A 23,303-nucleotide genomic window follows, 5' to 3' on the forward strand; every position below is an offset into this window, starting at 1 on the left:
ATCTTGTGCCTCTGGCAGGCACAACCCCTCCGGCTCTCCCTGCTGTGCCGTGGGGCGCAGCCCTGCTGTCCTTGAAGCTGACAGCAAAACATTACCTGGCTTCAATGGCAGCATGATGGGTTCTTCTGTGTGATTTCATGCAAAATAGGAAGGAGATGGAAAGCATTGGCACGAGCTGTGAAGCTGTCTGCTTGCCCATCCATCTCAGGGTCTTTTCTGGTTTTCTTCTCTTCCCCTTCAAATTTCTATTTGGCTGCTGCCGCCTCCTGGAAGGGCAGAGCTGTGTGGGAGCTGGGGTTGTTTCGAAGCCCCAGAGTTGTTCTAGCAAAATGTTTTGTGCTTTGGGCCAGATTTGGGAAGCTGGGGGAAGGCAAGGCTGGTTTATGGCCAAGGTCATGGTATGAGTGGCTCGGGGACCCGTGGGGCAGTTTGCCTGGGTCTGACCTGTGTGAAAGCAGAGCAGGTTTGTAGCTGGCAGCATGGTCCTGTTCCCTGCCCTGAGGTTATCTGAACGCAGAGCCTGCAGTGCTGGGGCTGTGGTGTGGGCAGGGGAAGTGACAGCCTTAAATAGAGGAGTCCCACACGCTGCCTGTGGGCAGGAGAGCGTTTCAAGGGCCTGGAGAAGCTGGTTGCAATATGGTGGGGTCTCTCGGTGCTGTGAAAGCCCAAAGCGATGGATGATGGACAGGACGCACCATCCTCCTGTAGCTGTCCTCACTGCTGCCCCCAGGCAGGGAGCACACTGCCTGTATGGCAGCGTGGAGGAGTTTCCAATGGCGAAGCCCTCCCCAAGGCAGCGAGGCAGAGCGAGTGCTGTGCGTTGGAAACTGCTCTGAATTTCTGGAGAGCTTACCAGGGCATAGGTAGGCATCTTTCATTTCTTGGAGGGGGAAGGCAAGGTTGGTGTCACTCACTCATTCACCAGCGAAGTCCTCTCCCAATGCTCAGTCTGTAGGATAGTCCCCTCTAGTTCTCCCAAAAAAGCCAAGAGTGAAACTATGGTGCTACTCTTGAATATCGCTTTTCCCCATCTGGGGCATTGGAACCGGCTTCCCGGGGCTCTCTTCCCCTCCCGCAGATGGTGAGGAGGCGGCTCTGCCTCCCAGCAGGCAGCGAGCTAAATCCGTCAGTGCCGGATGCGCTCTGGTACCTGCGATAGCGAGCAGGGCTGGGCTGGACCCTGACCCCTGGGTTACACTGAGCAGAGCATGCCTGGTGCCAGCCGGGTAAGGGAAAGTGGGGAGCCTGCATCTGCAAGCTGCCAGCACCCCCCAGTCCCGCACCAGCAAACATGCAGCACGATGCCCACCAAATTCCCTGAAATAAACAGGCTTTGATGGATCGGGTCCCTTTTAGCGCATCAGCTGAAAACTTCAAATATTTATATTGTTAGGGAGATGTAGCAGAAGTGTGTGTGTGTATATATGTATATAAAAAAAAGGCAGGTGCTTGAGTGGCAGTCCTATATTTGAAGTTCAAATACTTACCTTCAAATCAATGCTATAAAAGAGGAAGAAAGAAATAAATTTAATATCACTTTTGCAAGGAAAACAACCTGCTGAGCCTCCTCCCAGGCTAAATGTGCTTTAAAGATTGACTGTGCAGCTGTAAAAACTATTGATGAACTGTAAACATGAAAAGATCGCCCTGCTCGTGGCCTGTCAAAAGCATTAGGTTGGAAATGCTCTGTGCTCCGCTCCAGCATGACTCACTGAGTCCTCAGCAGATGTGTTTATTTGTAAAGATCCTTATTTCAGAAATAGTGACCTTTTTAATGCCTTGTGCAGCGAGCTCGGAAATTCGAAATTGCCTTTTGGCAACTTGCTAGTCTTGCTGAAGCTCTGACAGTGCTTTCCATAGCGATTTACATATTTTTAGCCTTGATATTCTGCACTGTGGGGCTCCTTTGGAAAATTATATGCTTTTCGCAGCCCTCAATGCAATTCGGTATCTGCAGCGCTGGGCTGAGATCAGGCTGTGCAGAGGGCGCAGAGGGATTCGCTTGCTCGCCTGTCGGGCTCTTTACAGCACACCTTCCAACGCTTCTGCCTCTTTGAACCCTCCCTGGTTTTATTAACATCCTCCTTGAAAAGTGGACCATGGTATTAGTCACAAATTTGAGCAGCTGCTTCACCTTGAAATAGGGAATAAAACTTTGAAGCCATTATTCCAGGCTGCTGTGCATCAAAGCACCAGGTTAGCTCTTTTGGCCATCATGTTTATAGTCACCTGCTTGCCTGCCGAGCTGCTTGAGCTCAAGGTCTGTGTTTGCTGGCACGAAGCCCCTGTTGCCAGCACTCCCACAGCCTGCCATCGGTTGCACCAAAGCAAATTTGGTGACCAGTGACCTCATTGCTCTGTGTCCGTGGCCTGTCCCCTTGTTCCCAGTCCCTACTCGTGCCGTCAGATACCAGCACCTGGAGCAGTCGAAGGAACACAGCGGCACTGCTCTTCGCTGTGCTGGAGCCCGGGGAGGGCAGGCAGCTGCAGGCAGCCACAGGCAGCCACACCACTGCTGCCCTGCCGCGGAGCATCTCCATCCTCACAGTCCTCGGGAACGTCCTGGCGAGGCATTAAGCATTGCTGTTAATTGCTCAGTCGGCTCCTTCAGCATGTCTCTTCAAGCTCTGGGATGTGAATATGCTGAATATGAAATGTCGCGGTTCTAATAACAGTTATTTAACATTTCTCGGTCCTGTGACTAACGCTTCTGCCACTTGTGTTTGGTAACGGGCGATAGCATTGCTCCTTTCTGTTGTTGTTGTTCATCCTAATGCATTGGGGAAAGATGTTTTGATGGTTTTTCTACTGTTTGTTTGCATCCTTTATGAGTGCTCTACAATTTCTAGTTGCTGATTTATATTCAGAGTTATGAATATCTCCTTTCTTCTTTTTGTTGGGCATGGTTTTATTTTTATAGCTGTTTACATATTAGCCAGGCAGTTTTTAAACTGATGCAAACTCCTGTCACAGTTATGAGTTTTGGGGTAAAACACTCTTAAATAATTCTCTATTCACAGTCATGCTTTTATGCTTAAGTCCATTCTTCTAACTGATTTGGCTTATAATTGTTTTCTGCTCTGTGAATTGACCTTTCAAAGCACCAAGAATATATGCTAGTGCCTTGGACTTGCCTCTGTTTGCCCATAAGAAGCGTAATCAAGTCATGATTGCTTGGACTTGAGTAGCAACTAGTTTTTAATTCTGTGATCCATTCCCCTCAGCTGTCAACACAGAGTCTAAAATAGCACTCCCCTGTGCTGGATGCCACGCTTCAGAGCTATGAAATGGTCATTTATAGGTTTTTAGAAATTCAGAGGACATTTTAATACCGGTGAAGTGAAACCTCCAGCTTCCCATCATAATGCAGCTTTCTCTCCTGCTTATTATAAGTAGGTGCTTAAGCAGCCTCTGGTATGGTCTGGCCTCTGGCACAGCTCAGGGTTTGAAGACGACACCAGAGCTCTCCGTATCTATGGATCATCTTTGGTTAAACAAGTTGCCAGTAACTCAGGTTGGGCATTGGAACAGGCTGCCCAGGGAAGTGGTGCAATCACGGTCCCTGCAAGTATTAAAAAAAGTGTGCATGTGGTGCTTAGGGACATGGTTTAGAGGTGGACCAGGCAGTTAGGGTAACAGTTGGACTCGATGATCTCGGAGGTCCTTTCCAACCTCAATGAGTCTATGATTCAGACAGAGGATCCCAGGTTTTTACACACTTGACCCTTGTTTTTCCCACCTGGTCCCTTCTGGGCATCATTGTCATAGATTTTCAGCTCTCTGGCCATATAGGTCTCTGTAGGGCTCAGAAATGCCACGTGGGTCAAACTCACTCCAACAAATGAGCGAGTCCGGATCCTTCTGTTCGTTATCCCAGCTTGTGGCCAGGATGCGCAGGCGACTGAAGGGCTGCCTTTTGCTTTCTTGGTGAGTTTTGTTCTCGCCATCTTGACGTCGTGCTGGAGAAGGGCTTGGTTGCTCCCTGGTTCCTCCTTCCTCTTTTTCTGCTGGTTAATGCCTCTGCATTGCTGACTGCTGCCGAGGAGGCCGTCACTGTCGGAGCGGTGACCTCCAGCTCCAGCCTTCTCAGGGCGGATTCGGGAGCTGCTGCACTCTGCAGCAGAAGTGCAGCTGTGTGCAAGTCCCTGCTGAAGGTTTGCTGACATGAGGCACGGCGCTGTGCTGGAGAGGCTGCAGAGGCTGAAGATGGACTGTGTTAATGGGAAACTTTGGTTATTCCACAGGCTGCAGAAAGGGCAGCCTGACATGGGACACAGAAATGGAAGTTGTAGACACCATGAATGACACTTTTTGGAGGAGCTGATCAGCAGCCTGGCAAGGGACACAAGTCTTGGTTTAGTCCTGCGTCCCACGTCTGTGAGGTGACCAGAGTGGGCTGATGGGGTACGATGGCTGCAAACATGATGGAGCCAGGCTAGAGGTACACCAGCAGTGAAGAAGACCAAATAAACATTATAGTGAAAGAGCAAAGGAGAGAAAAAGACATCGTTTGATGCATGGAAGTTGTGTCCAAATAAGAGAAACAGAAAAGGGCATGATTTTTGACAAGTTAAATGAGGAGCCATTATAAGGCAGGCAGAAATGATCATGAAGGACAACTTGCTGAAGGCATAAAAAGCAATAATAAAATCTTTACTCTCAAACACGTCCCTGGCTGCTGTCTGGCAGGCGGCTGTGGCTCAGGGAGCATTGGCTCCCTGCGGGGAAATGGGAGGATTTCTTCCTGCGGCGGTGGTTGCCAGATCTCTCTGTGGGGCAGGGCTCTGGGGAGCTGGCAGGAGAAGTGAGGTTTGGGAAGGCCATGGGATGGGAGCAGGTCCATGTCGCTCTCCCCAAGGTGAGGCTGCTGTGCCTCTGGACAGATGTGTGAAACTGCGGAGTTTCACAGAGGGGTGAAGCTGGGGGCTGGACGTACCAGCTCAGCTCTGGCAGGGGGGTGCCAGCGGGGACCCCCCCGTGCTCTGCCCAAAATGTTATCAAGCCCCAAGGAGGCACGCAGCAGCGAGCAGGGGACGGGGTTACCCTGCGAGGTCTGTGGCAAGGACCGTGTGGCAGCCGTGGCTGGAGGGTAAAGTGGCCGATGGCGTCTGCTGTAGACAAGGACAGAAGGATGCACACAGGGCGGAAAACACTCACCTGGGGAAACATGGAGAGATCCCTGCGGGGAGCTTTCAGATGCACCAGTTCTCAGCGGCGATGGGAAGGGGATTAACCCAAGCCCTCCTTCCCCAAATGGGCTCAGAGCTCCCACGCTGTGGGTCGGACCTCCTTTCCCCATGTCCTGTTAGTAAAAAGCTTTGTGATCCAGGAATCTCCCGGGGCTGAGCTGGCCGCTCCTGTTACTGACAGTCGAAGATGAGGCTGGAAGGCAAACCCTTCCCAGAAGCTCATCAATTAACCCAAGTGAACCTAAAATGTTCATTAAACGAGTGCAAGCAGGATCCTGACAGTGCGTCTGTGCAGAGGGAGGTCCTGGCACATCGGGCACGGGGATGCTCAGCCGGGGCCAGGGCTCCTGCTCCTGCCCCGTCTCTTACCATCAACATCTCTGAGCAGGCAAACAAACAAAAGATTATTACTTTCTTTTAATTGCTAGAATTGTATTAGTTTAAATGGATAAACTCAATCAGCAAAGCTCATTAATTTCTAGCACATGGCTTATTTACGCTGATTCTGGCTGCTCCAGTACTCATTTTGCTATTACAGGAATGTCAATTACCTTTTAAAATAAAAATCAATGTTTATTCATTGTTAAAGATAAAACATGAAATGGTTTCCTTAGACATGCTAATGAGTGCTCTCCTGCCCAGCCCAGTCCGGGGGCTCCTGGCATTGGCAGCCGGCTGCCCATTCCCATGCCGTGGAGGGCACCGCCATGCGTTGGCCCCCCTGCAGGGAAGGGGCCACCCTGGGTCCCTGTGCTCGCCACAGCCCCCTGCACCTTCCTACCTCATCCTGGCCAGGAAAGCCCGGCATCTTTCCAGGAGCCAGGCTTGCAGCAGGGCGTTTCCCTGCCATGAGCTCCACTGATGTGGAAGGATGGAGGGAGGTAGGAAACCTAGCAGAGCATGGGGGAGACCCTGGAAGGCAGCTCCAGTGCGTTACCTGATTACTTTTATAATGAGAAAAATAAAGCTCAACCCTTGAAGCAGAGTGCTAGAAATTACCCATCATTTTCAAACTTTTTTCCTCCTCTATTATTCAGAATTGTTTTGCTTTTCTGAACTGCCTTGTGTAGGTTGCAACAACCCCACAGATTCCAGAATGGGAGATGATGAGTCACTGTCAAAATGTAGATTTTTTTTTTTTTTCCTTTTAGCAACGCTGAGGGAGTAAAGTCTCCGTGACACACGCCGATCGCCGGCACCTCACAGGCTAAAACTGGCAGAAGCTCCCAGTCCACTCATGGGTGTGAGTGCCTGGGCTGTGCCCGTGACCACCCCGACGTGTCCCTCATGGGGACACCCATCACGGGCAGCGCGGAGCTGGGTGCTGCTCCCCAAATCCCACTGAGCTGTCGGGGATGCACAGGGGGGGCTCAGTTCTTGCACTGCCGTGTGTGTGTTCAAGCGTGTGTTTGCGCTGGCCTCAGCATCCAACCAGCACCGCAGAGCCCACCTCTGCCGCCTCCTTGCTGTTGCGCTCGTTTCATTTGACTTGGGTGTTTTTCCACTGTTTTTTTTTTTTTTGCAATGGGGAAAAAATCCTTCAGAAAAGGCATATCTGTGTAGGTGACTCTGCTCAGACACAAACCACCACCGCAGAGAGGGGGAGAGAGTGTGAAGTAGAGATGGAGCCAGATTACACTGGTACCCTGGTGGGAAGCTGGTGTGGGGCCGCTGGGGCGATGGGGATGTGCTAGTGGGGAGATCTCAGTCCTGGGGAGGAGGATTCGTCCCACTGGCTGGTGGTGGGGAGCCCAGCACCCATCCCAACAAGGAGAGAGCTGCTGGCTACAGAGTAACGTGGGATAGGGGGCTTTTTTAAACCAATGCACAGGTTTTGCCTTAATTTAGCTGCTCTCCAGTGCAGTTTAAGCAAACAGATGGATGTGTGAAGCGGTGACAGCCTATGGGCTGAGGAGTCACAAAACCGACTTGATGGCGAGGACTGGTGCTCGCCTGACTCCCCGAGGTTTCCCTGGCTTTGGAAGGAGAGCAGACCCCTTCCCAAGGTGGCTGGATTGGGCAGTGTCCTTGGCTTGAGCAGCTCTTCCAGCTGGGTCGCTCTGAGCCACGGGTCTGGGACATCCATAGCCATCCCACCAGCCTTCCCTGACACTTTTCTAAGCTACTTGTGTTGTCTTTGAAACTGGGCTGTATCGAAGACTTTGTGATATGGGAGGCAAACAAGATGCTGGGGAGTGGCTGGGACCCAGCAGCCCTTCCTGGGGACATGGGACAGCTGCTGCCGTGTGGGAGCTGCTCAGTGCCAGCGCTCCCGTGCTGGCTGAGCTGAGCCCTGTGCGGTGGCCGCTGGTCTCTGGGTGATGGAGACCTGAAACCCCAGAGCTTTGCAATCTCACTCCGGGGACCTTATGCAAAGAGCCTCAGGATCCCTCGCAGAGCGTGAAGCTGGGAAAGGGAAGGAGTAAAGATGAATTTCTTTCCATCTCTCCAAGCATCTGGGAGGTGGGTGGGAGGTAAAAAAAGATGAGCCCTGAAGTTTTAATTCCTTGGAGATATTTAGGTATCTTGCTCTTGTTACTCAAGGGACTGTAGAGCCTGAGCATCTCTGAGGATGTGCCACAGGCTGTACCCCAGCACTTGCCAGCTAAGCTTGGACATCTGATTCTCCAACAAATATTAATTTTCAGAGAACTTAAACCATAATGACCTCACCACTTCCTCCAAATGTTGGTGTGACGAGGTATCTTTAGGAAGGTCATTACTGTAAACCACAACTTAGAAGATAACTCACTTGAATTTATCAGGAGGTGCAGAGAGCGGAGTGCTGAAATGTGACTTTGCCCCAGGACTTCTCCTCCTCCTGGCTGAGCCAACCAACACGAGGGGAGAGAGGAATTTTCTTCTCATTTAAGAACAGTGTTAGCTCATCTTCCCCAGCCTGAGTCTTAGTTTGCACGCTGAGCAGTAACAACCAGAATAGTCCCTGGAAAACTGTTCCACTGGATGAAAAGTAATGTGATTTTAAAACCATAACTAGAGCTCTTTAGTCTTCTGGCTCTCTGGGTTAGGATTGATATTCTTAGCCGTATTTCCACCATCAGGAGCATCGTACTTCCCTCACAACCCCTTCCCCACCCCCCACAGCCCTCCCTGGGGAAAAAGGCTTTGAGAGGAAAAAGACCTGAGATCAAATCAATTAATTGCCTTTGCTTTCTCCAATAAATTCAGTGCAGAGAGTAGGTACATCGAAATACAAATGAACTAAAGCAGCAGCGACAAAACCCTGCTGAAACGAAACGTTACCCTGTGTAAGGCAGCCCTTGTCCGGGGGAGAAGGGGTGACTCGCAGGAGGCAGGCGTTAGTCACGTTATTTAACGTGCAGCTCGAGGATGCTCTGATCCGGTGGGGATGAGAGGGATCGAAGAATCACGCGGAGCGCGGGATGAAAAACAGCCCTGCGGAAGGGGAAGGGATGCCTTTACAAAACCAGCGCATACAAGATGTGTTATATGAGTTCATCTCTTCCAAATTAAATCTGATATTACCTAAAAGGCAGGGCTCGCTGCAACGAGCCTGGAGCTATTGGGCAGGGACACCCTGCAGGCACTGTAGGGCCGACGGTCCCGTTGCCACATGCGGTGCTTTACACATGGAAAATGCCCTGGAAGATTTGCCAATGGGTGAGGCCTTCCCTGTGGTGCCTGGGGATGCTTGGAGTGCCCCCAGACTGGCCGCTTGCCAGAGGGTGGCCCCTGGATTAAAGCGGGACCATTAAATCAAGAGTTTGAACCGGAGCTGGCAGAGACTGGTGCAGAGCATGGAGGGATGCTGCTCTGCTACCGGCCAAGGGCTTTGCATCGTCTGCGAAGGACGAAGGTGGAGCAGGCACCTTGGGAGAGGTCACACCTAACTGACAGCAGAGCTGGGGTTGCTCATGCTGACCCTGCTGTGGCAGGGTGCCCTTGGCACCCCCCAAAGGCAGGAGGGCCAGGGAGAGGCTTCCTGCAGGGCTCAGATGGTTCCCTGAGCCGTGGCCCCGAGGTTCAGGCATCTGGCACTGGGGTCTGTCTTCATAGCTCACTGCGGCAGGGGAGAGGGATGTGGGGTGTGGGGAGCAGCAACTCTGCATGCCCCAGCGGGTCTGTCATGACCCAGCACTGAGATCGGGGCTGCTTGTCCCCTAGCTCAGCTGCTGGCTGGGCTCCTCAGGCTGCTTTCCCAGCACACTGGCTGCTCCTCCACGCAGTTTGGAAGTGCCTGGGCTGCGGGAGGGGCCAGGAGCTGCTCAGTGCTCAGATACACGGCAGAGGTTTTAATCCAGCCTGGGCAGGGAGCGCGGTGCCATGCTGCACAGCCGAGCGTTTGAAGGACACGCTTGTCCTGGCCGGCCCCGTGCTGCCGTGAGCGCCTCGTCTGCGGTGGGCATGGCTCATCCCCAGCGCTCCTGCTTCCCGCCTGCTCGGCCAGACTCACCCAGGCACTCACGCAGGTTGATGTTTCTGCTCTGTTGTCTTATCAGACTTCAACATACCGTGCCTTGGGGGCCATGCTTCCCCTCCTTGGGCATGGCAGTGGCTTTTCCCACTGCCGGTGGGTCTGTGCTGCCCTGCCACTGCCCTCTGAGCTCCCTGCTCCTGGAGCTGGCAGCAGCATCAGCCGTGGGAGAGCACCGAGGCAGTGGCAGGTTGTGCGGCTGCAGATGCTTCTCCAGGGAAGAGGGGAGGAAAGTGAAACAGGAGGGCTATGTAACATGACAAAGGATTATCTTGCAGACTTTGCAGCTGGTACTTGTCCAGCTGCTTCAAATCGTTGTTTCTGTGGCTCCTTGCCAGTGCCTGTTGGCCAGGCACCGTCCCTGCCTGTTTGTGTATCTGGGGTCCCCAGAGTGTGTGCTCGCGTCGGGAAGCTGAGCTCGCTGACAGCGTGCTGGATGCGCCTCGAGCAGGACCCTGCTGGAGGAGGGGATGGGCAGGTCTGGCTCCTCAGTACAGAAAAAGGCAAAGGGAAAAGCCGTCCTGTGCTGGGGTGGGCGAGGGGGGGCAGTGCCAGCTGACCGGGGCTCCCCGACACAGCCCCACTTCCCAGCCAGGAGGCTCCAGAGCAGGGCTGCATGAGCTGCCATGAGCAGAGCTGGCTGCTGCTGCTTCGGGTTCTGGGCAGGGAAGTGCAGCAGTAAGCTAAGTTGGCTAATCGGGATTCACACTAATAGGGAGAGAAAATTACCCAGATCTACCACAGAGACAGCTGAGCGGGGAGTGAATAACCGCAGCAGCACGCTGCCTTTGCTGGCGCTCTCCTGGCCAGCAGATGAATTAAACCCAAGGTGGTGTGATTCATGCACACAGCGCAGAGTCGCGTCGCAGGCATGGGCATCAGCTGGGGAAATTACTCGTGAGCAGGCTGGGATGTGCCGAAACCAGAAGCCCCCAGCAGCCTGGCATGCTCCTGGCCAGCAGGAACTCTCCCCTTCCTCCTGCAAAGGGAGAGAAGCCCAACCAGCGGCACCAAAGGGAACGGTGGCTGTGGGGTGAGGCAGTAGTGCCCCAACCATCCCATCCATACAGCACGAGCTGTGCTGGGAGCCATGCCCAGGCCAAGGGCTCACAGCTGGATGCCGGCAAGGGGCATGGTGCCACCCAGGCAAGGTGTTAGTGGGGGCTGTGAATGCCTGGAGCAAGCGGCTGAGCCTGTACCCGAGCCAGGACAGTGTCCTGGTGAGTCCCGTGCTGGCCAGTCCTCCCCAGCTGATTTCTGCACGCAGCCAGCCCCGGCACTGGGCAGGGCTCGTATCTTGTGCCTGAGCTCGCAGCCATGGCCTCGGTTCTGGCAGGGGGTCAGAGGTGGCACAGAGCAGGCAATCCAACATCGCCTCTGCCTCGAGTCCTTACTAAGAAAACACAGGCAGGAGAAGGAAGGAGGTTCCAGAGGCTAAGGACTTGGACAAAGCCCGCTTCCTTTATGCCCGTGATGTCGTAACACTGCCTTGACCAGGGCCCAGCTATAAAGCAAGCCAGGAGAGGAAAGCCCAGAGTTGCATCTGCCATCACGGGGGGACGGGGACCCGGTGGCTCAGGATGTGCTGTGCAGTGCGTGGGGCGTGGGTGTGTGCAGCCCGGCGGCTCGGGGGGACAAGCCCCCAGCCAGGGCCAGGAGCGGCCACCCCATCCTTCCCCGGAGCCCTCTCCAGCTCCACCTCCCCGGAGCAGGGCTCCATTCTCAGGGAGCATTTTGGGGGTCCCGGGGTTTTTTTGTGATTTAAGCCTTGTTGTGGTATTTGTTTGGAGGCTGGGAAGTTGTGTGTCAGGTGACTCAGCAGTCGCCATGGCAACGAGCATCGGTTAATGAACAGAGGGAGTAAAGGAGCCAAAATAAATGTCAGAGCGTGAAATAGATGCAGTGGAGCCGGGCAGGCAGCGGGGCTGCCCCTCCTGCCTGCCCCCTCCCCGCGGGGGGGGGGGGGCAGTGGTGCTGCCCTGCCTCTCCCTGTCGGGCTGGGGCTCCCTTTGCCTTGGAGGGGGGGGACAGATTTTGTTAAACCGCTGGCAAGGTGCAGGGCGAAGGACTGACGAGCGAGCAGCATGGCGAGCCCTGGCTGTGCTGCTTCTAAACGTGCAGCCCCCGGCCCTGCTGGGCCACGTGTGGGTTGTCCTCGTCCACCGGGCAGCTAGAGCCTGGCTGCCTGCAGGGACACGATGTTCTGCGCCCACCGCAGTGTCGGAGCAATCTGCAAACGTTAGCGATGCTGCCATGCTTTCTCCCTCCTGCCTCTCTCGGCCGTGCCTGCCGGGGCTGCTCAGTGCTTCCCTCCACAGCAGGAGGGAGTTGGTGTTGGGACCTGCAGCAGCAACACTGAGCAAAGGCTCTGCCCCTGCCCTGAGAAAGTCACTTGATTTTTTAAAAAATTTTTTTCTTCTATCCTATCTCTGTTGCAAAGGAGGTGTTCGGGTGGGACAGGCAGGGCTGAGGGAAGCAGAGAGGTTACAGATCCCGGTGGGCAGATGCAGCGCAGCTGCGTGCGGTCCCAGCTGCTGCGGAGGGAGGGAGGGATGGACGGACGAGCATCGCACCCCGGGTGAGCCCTGTGCCCCGGCCCTGCCAGCCCGCAGCCAGCGGAGCGGGGAGGTGTTTGCATCTGAACAGGGCATCTCATGCACTTGCAGGTGCCTCCTGCTCCAAGGCTTGCCCTCGTCCCTCATCGTCATAGGTTTACCTTAGACGTTGTGTATGCCAGAAGCAAGGCCCCTGGGGGTCCTGCCTTGTCTGGCCACTGCTCAGGACAGGGGGCTGCCAGCCTCTCCAGCCCAGCACTGGGTTTCGGTGGGGGCTCAGTGGCACAGCAGGCCTCAGAGAACTTCAAAGAGATTGAGCCAAAGAAAATGAGTATTCTTGTTTGCACACTGTGCTGATGGGCTGACTTGGACTCTAAAGTCCTTTCCCACGTGGCACCAAGGGAAAGTTTCCACTCACTGATCAGATGACGAACACTGGCCCTGCACCCCTGCCCGGGAGGTTGCTGCAGAGACAGACGTTCCTGTGCTGCCTGGGAGTCGGTGCCTCTGGAGAAGCTCTTGCAAAGTCCTGCATGCAGCGCGGGCATCCCTGGCTGACAGCAGCTTTGCACCCATTAAAAGTCGGAGAGGGCAGATCTATCCCACCGGCAGCTCTGGGGTGCGTGGGGCAGAGCTCTGCTGGCAGGTACAGGGAGAAGGTCAGAGAAGGTGGGTGGAAACCCAAAAGCTGAGAGGAGGGGGAGGAGAGCTGTGCTGTGCAGCTGCCATCGTCCCCGTGCCCAGTGCCTCCTCAGCCCTGTTCATGGCACCTGTTCTCAGCCTCCCCTTCGCCCGCAGTTCCCAAAGCAACGGGAGCAGGCGGTTCTCCCTCAGATGCCGTGTCTCCCGCTTGGATGACAGCTTGCCACCTCCAGAGCTTCATCTCCAGGCTTTAATTGATGCCTGTCACGATGCTCGGCTCCCCCATGCCGCTGTGCGGGACACTGTGCAGGTTGGCTTCTCTTGCCTTGAGCCCTGTCCCCTGGTGACACGTCCTTTCTGGTCCCATGGGAGAGGGGACAGAGCCAGCTTGACCTGGCCACGTCCTCCAGCACTGGTGTTGCAAGGAGGCTGCCCTTCCTGTAGGGAGACGCTGCAGGAATTCCTCCTACCTTGCCCTGCCCCTTGTCACTCTGGAGAAGTCACACTCTGTGCCTCAGTTTCCCCATTTATAACATCAAGGGCAGCATTTGTTGGCACTGCAGAGGAAGCATCGTGCACACTCTTGCATTAGAGTTTGCTGCTTGCTTTGGAGAAGACAGCTCTGTGAATCCTGCAGACAAAGCGTCTACTGCCGCCCCAGGCCCTGAGGAGCCGTGTTCCTGTCCAACACCGTGGCACGAGCTGAGCTCTGAGCCGTCCCCAGCAGATATCGAGTGCGGCCCTCAGTGTCTTGGCGGGCTGCCATGAGGAGCACGCTCGCAGCATCCACAGGGGATGACGGGCTGCATCCATCACAACAAATCCATAAGCGCAACTGGGCATAGCCAGTATTTTTTTTTTTATTTTTTAATGCCTTTAATTTCTCTCTGCCTGTCCATCAGTAGCACATGGACCAGACTGCTGGGGCTGGTGGGTGGATGAGCAGAAGAGGTGAGAGCCCGTTCACAGCCAGTCCCTCCTCCAGGCTGTCCCATAAACACATCTGAACCATAAAGCTCTGCCCCTCTGTGGACACGGCTGTGTTGCCCTGTTCTGGCCCCATATCCACGTCTTGCAGCGTGTAACTGAGTCCCCACTACATCACCTGCCTGAGCCTGACTCGTCCTTGGCTTTTTCCTCTCATGGCACAATTGCACAGCTTTGGCACAGGAGAGAGCTGAGCCCGAAAGCGCAGCAAGGAGAAAGCCAAAGCAAACAGGCAGGCGTTTAAAGGCGAAATGCGTTTGTTTTGCTTCAGAGGCAGGAGGGAAAAAAAGCCACAGAAAAAGCGCATTTTTTTCCCAAATGCTAAGTGGGAGGCCAGCAGATGCCAGAGCATCTGCCTCCTTCCCCAGGCCTTCCAGGTGGTGTTGCCAGTGCTCACTGCAGTGGGGCTGCTCTCGCCCCCACTCCCAAGTTGTGCCGTGGGGACCCACGAGCAGGAGGGGAAAGGCAGCATGCATGGAGCTCCCGGTGGGACCGGGGCTCCTGAGGGGCTGTGCCACGGGGTGGGTGGCACTCCTGCCCATGCCAAGCTCAGCTGCGATGTCCACCCGTGGTACTGGGTGCTTATCCACGGTTGTGCATGAGGGTGCACGTGTGTGTGTGCTGTGGGAGATGCATGAAAGCAGGCTGGAAATGGGGTACGGATGGGTCGTCTTGATGACTCTGCCTTCTCTGGCCTCTGCCCCAGCTGCCTGTGTCCCAGGCATGAAGAAGGGCTGAGAAGCAGCAGGAAAGGCTAAGCAGGCTAGAAACTTTTTGTAGTCATTTAAATGAACTCACTTGTGCCTCCAAAAACATCACATCTCAGAAGCTAAGCTGCAGCCCAGATGTTACTTTAGCAAACGTGCTGAGGATCCTCATCTGTGCGGCAGGCTCTGCCCTGCATTTGTAGGTCAGCAGTAAATCAAAGCTTTCATACAGCCAAGGGGCCGGGGCAGAGGAGACAAGCTGGGAGGACCAGGCTGGTCTCTTGATGCTGCGGAGCCCTGGGCTGGGGGCTCTGCTCAAGCAGCTGCTCTGACCCCAGTGCCGTTGTCATCTCCCCCAGCAGGAATTTGATGTGATAGCAGATGACCCCGACGTCACAGAACGAGGCTGAGGCTGCAGCCATGGAGCACTTTCCCTAGTTCATCTGAATAAGGTGTTGCTCGGACCTGAAGGCCGGGAGGGTTTATTTACAGCTGCATCGATTCTCTGTCAAAACCGATGAGGGGTTTGCCTGGGTGGGTGCTGGGAGCCAGCAAATGCCTGCTCTGTTTTGCCTCCTCTTCATTGGAGAAAACATGGGCCAGGCGAGTTTTGCAGTGCCCATGGGTGCACGCAAGGAGCGGGGGAAAGCTCAGTTGCAGCTGGGCAGAGGCAGTGCCGTGCTGAGCACCGCTGAGCTGCTGGCAGGTCCTCGCAGCACCGCGCAGCTGGAGAGGGGAGCGGGAGCTGCACCGCGGAGAGGCTTTGCCCATGCCTGCCATGGGGCTGCAGGGGGAGCAGGCCAGCTTGGGCATCTCCTCCCAGCTCAGCAGTGATGTTAATGACAGGACTTAGTTTGAGATATAAATGTGCAGCCCCACCAGAGGGAACCAGCAGTGCTTGGAAGATGCAGGAGCAGCTGAGGACCAAACTGTCCCCAGGGACCAAGGGCAGTGTTTGGGGTTGCTGACAGCCCCATGCTGAGCGGTGCCCAAGTGGCTCCTCGGCTGCTGCCATGCCAGCCCCATGCAGCGTGTCCGGCAGCGCTCCTGCCAGTGCAGAGGGGTTTGAAGGTTTCCTGGCTTGTGTCTCCCCAGGAACCTTCCGAGGAGTGTGCAAGAAAATCGACCACTTCCCCGAGGATGCGGATTACGAGCAAGACACGGCTGAGTATCTCCTCCGTGAGTCTGCTTTCCCATGGTGCGGTGGAGCTGTGCATGCTCCCTGGGGACCCCCTTGCCCCACGCTGCGCTGGCACCCTCTCCCCATACCCCAGCACCCGGAGCTTCAGCCAGCAGGTCCACCCCACTGCTGGCAGGTGGCCAGCGGGTTGCAGCCCCCCAGGCTCCCTGCACAGTAGCGGTGACCCTCCAGGTTACCCGAGCGTGGCCGCGTTACACTGCAGTACTAGTGTTAATGGCATGTTTGTCTGGCACTCGCTGTCCCTGCAGCTGGTCCTGGCAGCTGCTGCGCAGTCCGAGCTTGTCAGGGTACAAGGATGGCCGGGGACCGGCACCTCGCAGGTCCCTGGCACGGCACCGCAGGGGTGCTGTGTTCGTGCCGGTCTCCCTGTTCCCCGAGTCTCTGCAGCCAGGCTGGATTTGCTGGTGCTTGCCAGGAGAGCTCGATGAGCGTCTGCCGTGTGCTCTGCCAGCAGCAGCCGAGTGCAGGGAGATGGAGTGAAAATAGAGCTGGCAGCTCTCCTGGGAGAAGCGGAGTCCTCCTGCTCTCAGGGGCCAGCAGAGCCTCTGGGCAGGACCCATAGGGTTTTTACGTGGGGGGACCTGACGCTGGGGTGAGGCTGACCCTGCAGAGAAGAGGCACCATGCCCCGAGCACTTTGCAGACACGTGCACGAGCGAGCGCTGGGGCACCGAGGCGCAGGGTGGCAGACACTGGACACAAAGGACGCACACCCCGACATGCAAAGCAACATGGACGTGCACTGCCCGGCACGTCAGCAAACACGCATTTGTGTGACAGACTGTGAAGCCTGCATGGCAAAAGGTTCATTTGAACACCTAAATTAAGAACCTAAGGCAGCGGGGGCACGTGGCAGCCTTCGAGGCGTTGGTGTCTCTGGGCTCTGAGCTGCTGGGGCTGGGAGGAATCCCCAGGGATGAAGTGACCCCCGGTTCCCATCACCCTGTGCTCAGCCCTGATCCCCAGGGCCGGGCAGTGGCCCCTGCCTGATGCTGCGGCTGCTCATCCAGATGTTGCTCTCAACTCCCCATTTTCTAACTCTGCAGGGAGCCATCAGCTCTGCTCACCCATCTAAGAGGGGAAAGTATTTAATGAAAATGGTTTGCAATTTTAGTAGATTAGCGTTTAAGTTCTTCTCCCACCCCCTCCCACATTTAAAACAAAAAGTCTATTTTAAAGCCCCCAGAATGGCATTTTAATGGGGCTTCTCTGTATTTCTGTGCCTTAATAAAGGCCCTAATAGAGGGATGAGAGCCCAAACCAAGACACAGTGTATTTTCAGTGCAGCAGGTAGTGATTTGCTGCATTAATTACTCTTTACTGTCATTTTGGAAGCTGAACTTCTGACAGGCCATGTAGAAAAGACCCTTCTTTGTGTAGCTCTTGGTCAGTGACTCCTGAGCGTACAGAGGCAGGCCCTGCCGCAGCTAATCCCCTTGGGGATGGAGCCCAGTGCCAGGGTCACGGCATCACACGTGGTGGGCTCGGGGTCTTGGGTTTTGTGATCCTTTTGATAATGTTCCTCCCCTACATCAGCAAACAACTTTTTTGTTGAACTTAGGTGTGTTAGTCGATAAATTCTTGACTTTCGAAACAGCTGCGATAGTTTGGGGACCCAAGGGACAGGTTCCTGACCCTTATGGTTGGCAGTACTGTTCCTCGCCAGCCTGGTGAGATCGGGGGGGTTTCTGCAATCCCTAGGCTCCAGAGTCACGTCCATAGCCTAAACCTGTGGGTGGTGCGTTTGGTAATGGGAAGGTAAATTGCTAGTGCTGACTGTGTGACAAGACTGGAAGAAATAATTCCTTGAAATAGCCTCAGAGGAAAAAAAGAAATTCAGGGTTTAAACTATTTTTGTGAAGGGAGGCCTGCATCACAGAGTTTGCAGGGCTGATGCTGGGCTCCAGAGCAAGCTTGGAGCAGAGCAGCTTGGGGACAAGCAGAGGATGCACAGGGGGGATGAGTGCTGGGTCTCCCTCCATCCCTTGTGGCAGCAACCCAGCGTAGCATTGCAACAATTCTTTCTGGGCGCTGGCATCGGTGCGGGAGGTGCTGGCAGCCCCCGCTGCAGGAGCGATGCCAGGAGCCAACCCTGCCCCCCTCCCTGTCCCACAGGTGCAGTGAGAGCATCCAGCATCTTCCCCATCCTCAGCGTGGGTCTGCTGTTCTTTGGAGGTCTGTGCGTGGCGGCCAGCGAGTTCTACAAGAGCAAACACAACGTCATCCTCAGCGCCGGCATTTTCTTTGTCTCTGCAGGTAGGAGCTGCCTGGCGGGGTGGGGAGCGGGGCAGCTCTCCCTGTGTGGAAGTGTGGGAGGACACAGGGGAGATGGAGACAGGTTGTGAGTCCTCCCAGGCTGTTGGCAAAGAGGGATTCTGGGGTTCATGAGCTGTCCTGTCCTGGTGGAAAAATCTTCATGGCAGGGAAAAAACAACAGAGGTTTCTGGCAAGTGGTCACCGTGCTAGACAGCACTTTAAGCATCCACCCTGCTCTGCCCTGAGCAGTCTCCGCACGGGCGCTGCAGCCCAGGAGGGGCTCCCGGAGCGCAGCCATCCCGCTGGGGGAGCACCTGCCCCGGGGTAGGTTTTGGGGGGCTCTGCCCTCCATCACCGCCAAGCAGTGGGTCACAGGGCCAGGCGAGGGCAGGTGCTGTGCTGGTGGCACCAGGGACTGGGCAGCAGGCAGAGAGGCTGCCACAGTCCTAGAAGGAAAATCACTCTCTTGAGAGGCTGTTCCTTCTGGATTACTCATTTCTCTGTACGCTGTTCCCCATCGCTTCCACTGATTATCGTATGACAATGTCTTTGTCTCAAGGAACTGCTCTATTTTGTGTTTTTCTTCTCCCCACAAAGAGACAAATTACTCTCCCTCCTTCGGCTGGCAGGAGCTGCTGATGCAGATGAGAAAACAACAGAAAGAACATAATTGATTCATTAAGTAAATCTAGGAATACATCAGCCGCTCCCCAGCCCTGTGGTGCTGCTGGCAGTGCAAAAACTGCCCAGATCCCAAATAAAGCCTCCGGGCTCCACCAGAAATTAAAAGAGACGAAGCCATTCCCACTTCCCTGCTCTCCCAGGGCCACAGCAAGCTGGGGTTCATGCCAGAGGAATCCTCTCCGTGCCCCATGGGTTGGCTCTGCTCCGGCCACAACCCCAGCACTGGCTGGGCTCCTGCAGCCCATTGCTTAGTGCGCAACTCTGCAAAGCAAAACCAGCTCTTGAAATGTCCCTTTTCTAAACAAAATAGTGGTTGTTCCTCCTGCCCCTTCAGTACAGATGAATATACATATATACTGGGTGCATGTGAATATAGATGTATACTGGGGACAGCAGCAGAGGTCTGTGAGGAGTTTTGGCCCCAGTGTGCTGGCAGGTGGGTTGCGCCCCATGGGGATGCAGCCATGGCCCCCAGCATCCTCCCCGCCTGCCAGGCACCCCGCGGGTCATGATGGGCAGCAGAAGGGCCAGGCTCCTCCAGCCTGTGTCCCTCCACTGCCGGGAAGGGATCAGGGTGCTGCTGTCCCCCATCCCGCTCCTGCCGCTCAAGCCAGCGCCTCTCCCTCTCGTCCTCCCCTAAAGGTCTCAGCAACATCATTGGGATTATAGTCTACATCTCAGCCAACGCGGGGGACCCAGGGCAGAGCGACTCCAAGAAGAGCTACTCCTACGGCTGGTCCTTCTACTTTGGAGCCCTGTCCTTCATCATTGCCGAGATGGTGGGGGTGATCGCCGTGCACATGTACATCGAGAAGCACCGCCAGATCCGTGCCAAGTCCCACTCGGAGCTGCTGAAGAAGTCGGCCTTCACCCGCCTCCCTCCCTACAGGTACCGCTTCCGCCGGCGGTCCAGCTCCCGCTCCACTGAGCCCCGGTCCCGGGACATGTCACCCGTCAGCAAGGGGTTCAGCACCATCCCCTCCACCGACATCTCCATGTTCACCCTCTCCAGGGATCCCTCCAAGGTCACCATGGGGACGCTGCTCAACTCGGAGCGGGACCACGGTTTTTTACAGGTCCATAACTCCATCCCCAAAGAGTTCAAGGAGTCTTTGCACAACAACCCGGCCAACAGACGAACCACGCCGGTCTGAGGCGGGCCGGGGTGTTTTGTCAGGCTGCATGACATCATCCTCGTGACGGTGTATCCCGTGAAATCCCATTTTTAAGGACAAACCCAGATGGCTCCCCGTGCCCCTACCCACGGGGCTGTTTTTTCACTCCCAAAATGCCACTGGCCAGGCCAGGCCACTGTGCCCACAGTGGGACCAAGAGCCCCGCGCTCCTCCCTCACCGGTGGGGAGGGGACGGGGGGCTGCGCTGTGACCCTGGCCGTGGTGCCCCTGCAGACTGAGCGGGGCTTCCATCACCACCCGGGACAGTGGCTTCCCGAGGTCTCCATCATTAATGTTGATCATAATCGCAGTGTTACCTTAGCTGTATGTCCCATGGAAATGCTGGCGATAGCCCTGTCTGTGAGAATCCTTAATCTGGTAGTTACATTTAAGCGAAATTGCCTGGAAGTCCGGAGTTTGAAGCACTGAGTCGGTGCCATAGCAAGTGCTCGTGTTATGAAACCCCTTTCCCTGTCGTGATGGATGGAGTGCTCGGGCTGGGTTTCTCTATGGCGTTTCGTGCATGCATTAAATAGCTTGGAATTCAATTTTGTCATGTCGGGTTGGAAGAAACATCCTTTTGCAATTTTCTGTGGTCTTGAAAGGGCTTCTTTCTTTCCTTCTTTCTTTCCTTTTTTCTTCCTTTGGTGCATTCAGGCCATGAAAGGACTCAGGAGCAGAATTCCTCCAATGACTGGTAGCAATTAGCCAGCGTTTAATTAACCTCTAATGTTGCAAGAAAACGAATTAATTCCCTAAAATTAATACACACGCAATCACAAATTACTGTCTGGGCACAACCAAGGAGGCAACGCTTGACCTGGTGGTACTGAAGGAGAAGCTGGGTTGATGGCTGGGCCGCCGGCCGCGGGCTGCGTGTGGATGGTGTATGATTCTATAATGGCTGGGAGATCGATGAGAAAAATAACAATAAAATCGTCCAGTTTGGCAAGCAAGTTACTTGGCTGAATAGGTCGCACTGACCCTGCTGCGGGCAGCTGGAAAACCGCGTGCTGCGTCTCAGCGGTGTTTCACGGCAGCCTCGACCTCTCCTGCGGCTGTGTGGGGTACCCGGGGTCGGGGCTCCCTGGTTGCAGGAGGCCTGGGGGAGCAGCCCCCCGCGGCCCCTGCCCCGGTCTCCTGCCCTTTGCGGTGCTGCCCTGGTTTGCATGGGGGGGACTCGGCTGGGCAGCGATGGCTGGCGGGGTGCAGGGTGCACGGGGAACCGTGGGGTGGGGATGAGGTGTGTGTGCACGTGCAGCCCCCCGTGCCTGGGCACCGGCAGGGCGAGCGCTGTGGGAGAGCGGCTCAGAAAGCCGTTTCCCCCAAAAGGTGCTGCGGTGGGATGACATCCCCTCCCTGGGGGCGGCTGGCAGCCAGGCATCCTGGGGCAGCCACAGCGAGAACCCTTTCCCAGGGAAATGCTGAGTTTGGAGCCAACGGCAAGACCTCCTTGGGGAGCACCTCTCCCGGATGCGCTTGCTCTCGACGTTTGCCTGCTGGGTGTCAGCGTGCACCCATCCCTTCCGAGCTGCTTGGTGGGGACGTGCCAGCTGCCTGCGCGGTGTGACAGCCAGGGGACGTCGCAGGCTGGCAGGGAGGAGTTGCGTTCAGTCTTTAAATGCCAAGGCATATGTGTGCAGCTGGAGGTTTGGCTTTAAACGCTGAGCCGCCTTCTCTCGCTGGATCAGAGCTTGTCTAAGTGGAGGCCGTTTCGAAGCAGCTGGTCTTACAATTTGACATGTCACTTAATTGAAATCTTATTTAACCTTCTGACAAAAGTGATGGATTCCCACGAAGTCCCTGGGGGGGGCTCATTAGGCAGCCGCAGGTAATCTGGGGCCAGCGGAGCTCTCATTTAGTCATGCTCTCTGCAGAAGGGAAACATCTGGTGCCTGGTGTGCGTTTTTGAGCAGCCTTGCCCTGGCTCTCCTTCCCAAAGCCGGAGTGTGGCTGGTCACGGGGCACGTCCTAATCCTTCCTGGGAATAACGGGCAGGTTGCTGTGGGAAACCCAGCATGGGAGCTCTGCCAGAGTGAAATCCCTCCCGGAGCCCCTCAAACAGCCCCAGCAAGGGCCGTCTGCCCCTCGACAGGTCCCGGCTGCATGGGGCTGCAGACTGTGTGCAGGTTCTTCATCTCCGTTACTGTTTATTTGCTACTATTGCAAAGGGGGTTTGTGTGAGAAGACCAATTCAGATGCTAATTAGTCCTCTTAATTGCCATAGTTGCTGATTGCATGTATTAACAACAGTGGAGGAAGTGTAGCACTCCGATCTTAGGGAAATATTTAAAAACAAAGTAGTGAAAGGACTGGCAGTGTAAAATATGGAATAAGCTGCATTTTAACTTACCTGGTGTGTGGCTGCCAGTCTTGCCAGGGCTCCTGCCCAGCTCCCCCCCACCGCCTCTTTCACCAGGGGCTTGCCCTGCAAAAACAGAGTCTGAGCAAATGCAGGGTTTGCTTTATCAACATGTTAACGCACGCCAGAGCTCTGACTGTCCTTGACAAAGATCTGAAATTAAATCCCTACCGATAATTAATCTAGCAATCTTGCTAGGGAGGTCTGTGTGCTCAGCCAGAGCCCCGCAGCCCTGCAGCTCCGCCGGAGGGGAGCGGTGGGAAACTGGCCTGGGACTGACGGTTCCCAACCAGACAAGGGGAAGGAGGGATGCTCGGAGGGGAAACTCTGATGGGCTGACTGCCGGGATCAATGTACGTGGAGCAGAGCTTTTAAGCAGATCATTAGAGACTCTGATCATGAAAGCCACACCGAGACCTTCATTTACTGTCCCCCGTGCCGGCAGTGTTAGCCGCAGTGGGGCCAGCCCCGGGAGGTGTTATGGTGCCACAGGCAGGAGCCTTGCTCTGGCTGCTCCGACACCGCGCTGAGCAGCCCCTGCCCAGAGCCTGGCTGCCGTGGGAGCATAACAGCCCTGCCTGGCTGCAGAGGTGTCACCATCCTCTAGATTTTATGCACGTGCACACTTTGTGACTTAAAGGAAAGATGTATTTTTTTTTCAGAATTACATCTCCAGAAAGCAGGCTCTGTCTGAGTCACTGACTGCTGCAGGTAAGAAACCCTGTTTGTCTCTATCAGGCAAAGCAAAGCATGTGAACTGGGTACATTTCTTAATTAAAACCAAACACCACAACAGCAGCAGCAAAGCCCCAGCCGTGCAGGAGGCCCCTTTCTTGGCAGTGGGCTTTGCCCTGGAGCAGCGCGGTGCCTGGTGCGGTTTGAGCCCTCCTTGGCAGGATGGGTGGCTGTCCCCGTCCCTGACCCTGGGACAGGGCTGGCTTCTGACATCGGGGTGCGGTAGTTGCCAGGAAGACGCCTGACCAGCTGCAGATAAATTAACTTCTGCGGCATGGCAAGTGTTGATAATGTAACTGAAAGTGTTGTTATCATTATCAATACTGCCATTGTGGCAGCAAATCAGAGCAACCAT

General features: G+C 55.3%; 1 protein-coding gene across 1 annotated transcript in view; it reads left to right on the top strand.

The window, feature by feature from the left end:
• CACNG3 (calcium voltage-gated channel auxiliary subunit gamma 3) overlaps nt 1-20,807 on the top strand; it is a 33,790-nt gene extending 12,983 nt beyond the window's left edge. Inside the window, exons 2-4 of the mRNA XM_009467852.2 lie at nt 15,632-15,715; nt 17,852-17,992; nt 19,319-20,807. Coding sequence (XP_009466127.2) covers nt 15,632-15,715; nt 17,852-17,992; nt 19,319-19,830 — 737 coding nt within the window. The 3' untranslated portion in view covers nt 19,831-20,807. The remainder of the gene's footprint in view (nt 1-15,631; nt 15,716-17,851; nt 17,993-19,318) is intronic.
• Nucleotides 20,808-23,303: the final 2,496 nt, after the last annotated feature.

The sequence above is a fragment of the Nipponia nippon genome, unplaced genomic scaffold, assembly GCF_047370975.1.
Source record: "Nipponia nippon isolate SJK-2023a ecotype South Korea unplaced genomic scaffold, ASM4737097v1 scaffold_5, whole genome shotgun sequence".
Taxonomy (NCBI): Eukaryota; Metazoa; Chordata; class Aves; order Pelecaniformes; family Threskiornithidae; genus Nipponia; species Nipponia nippon.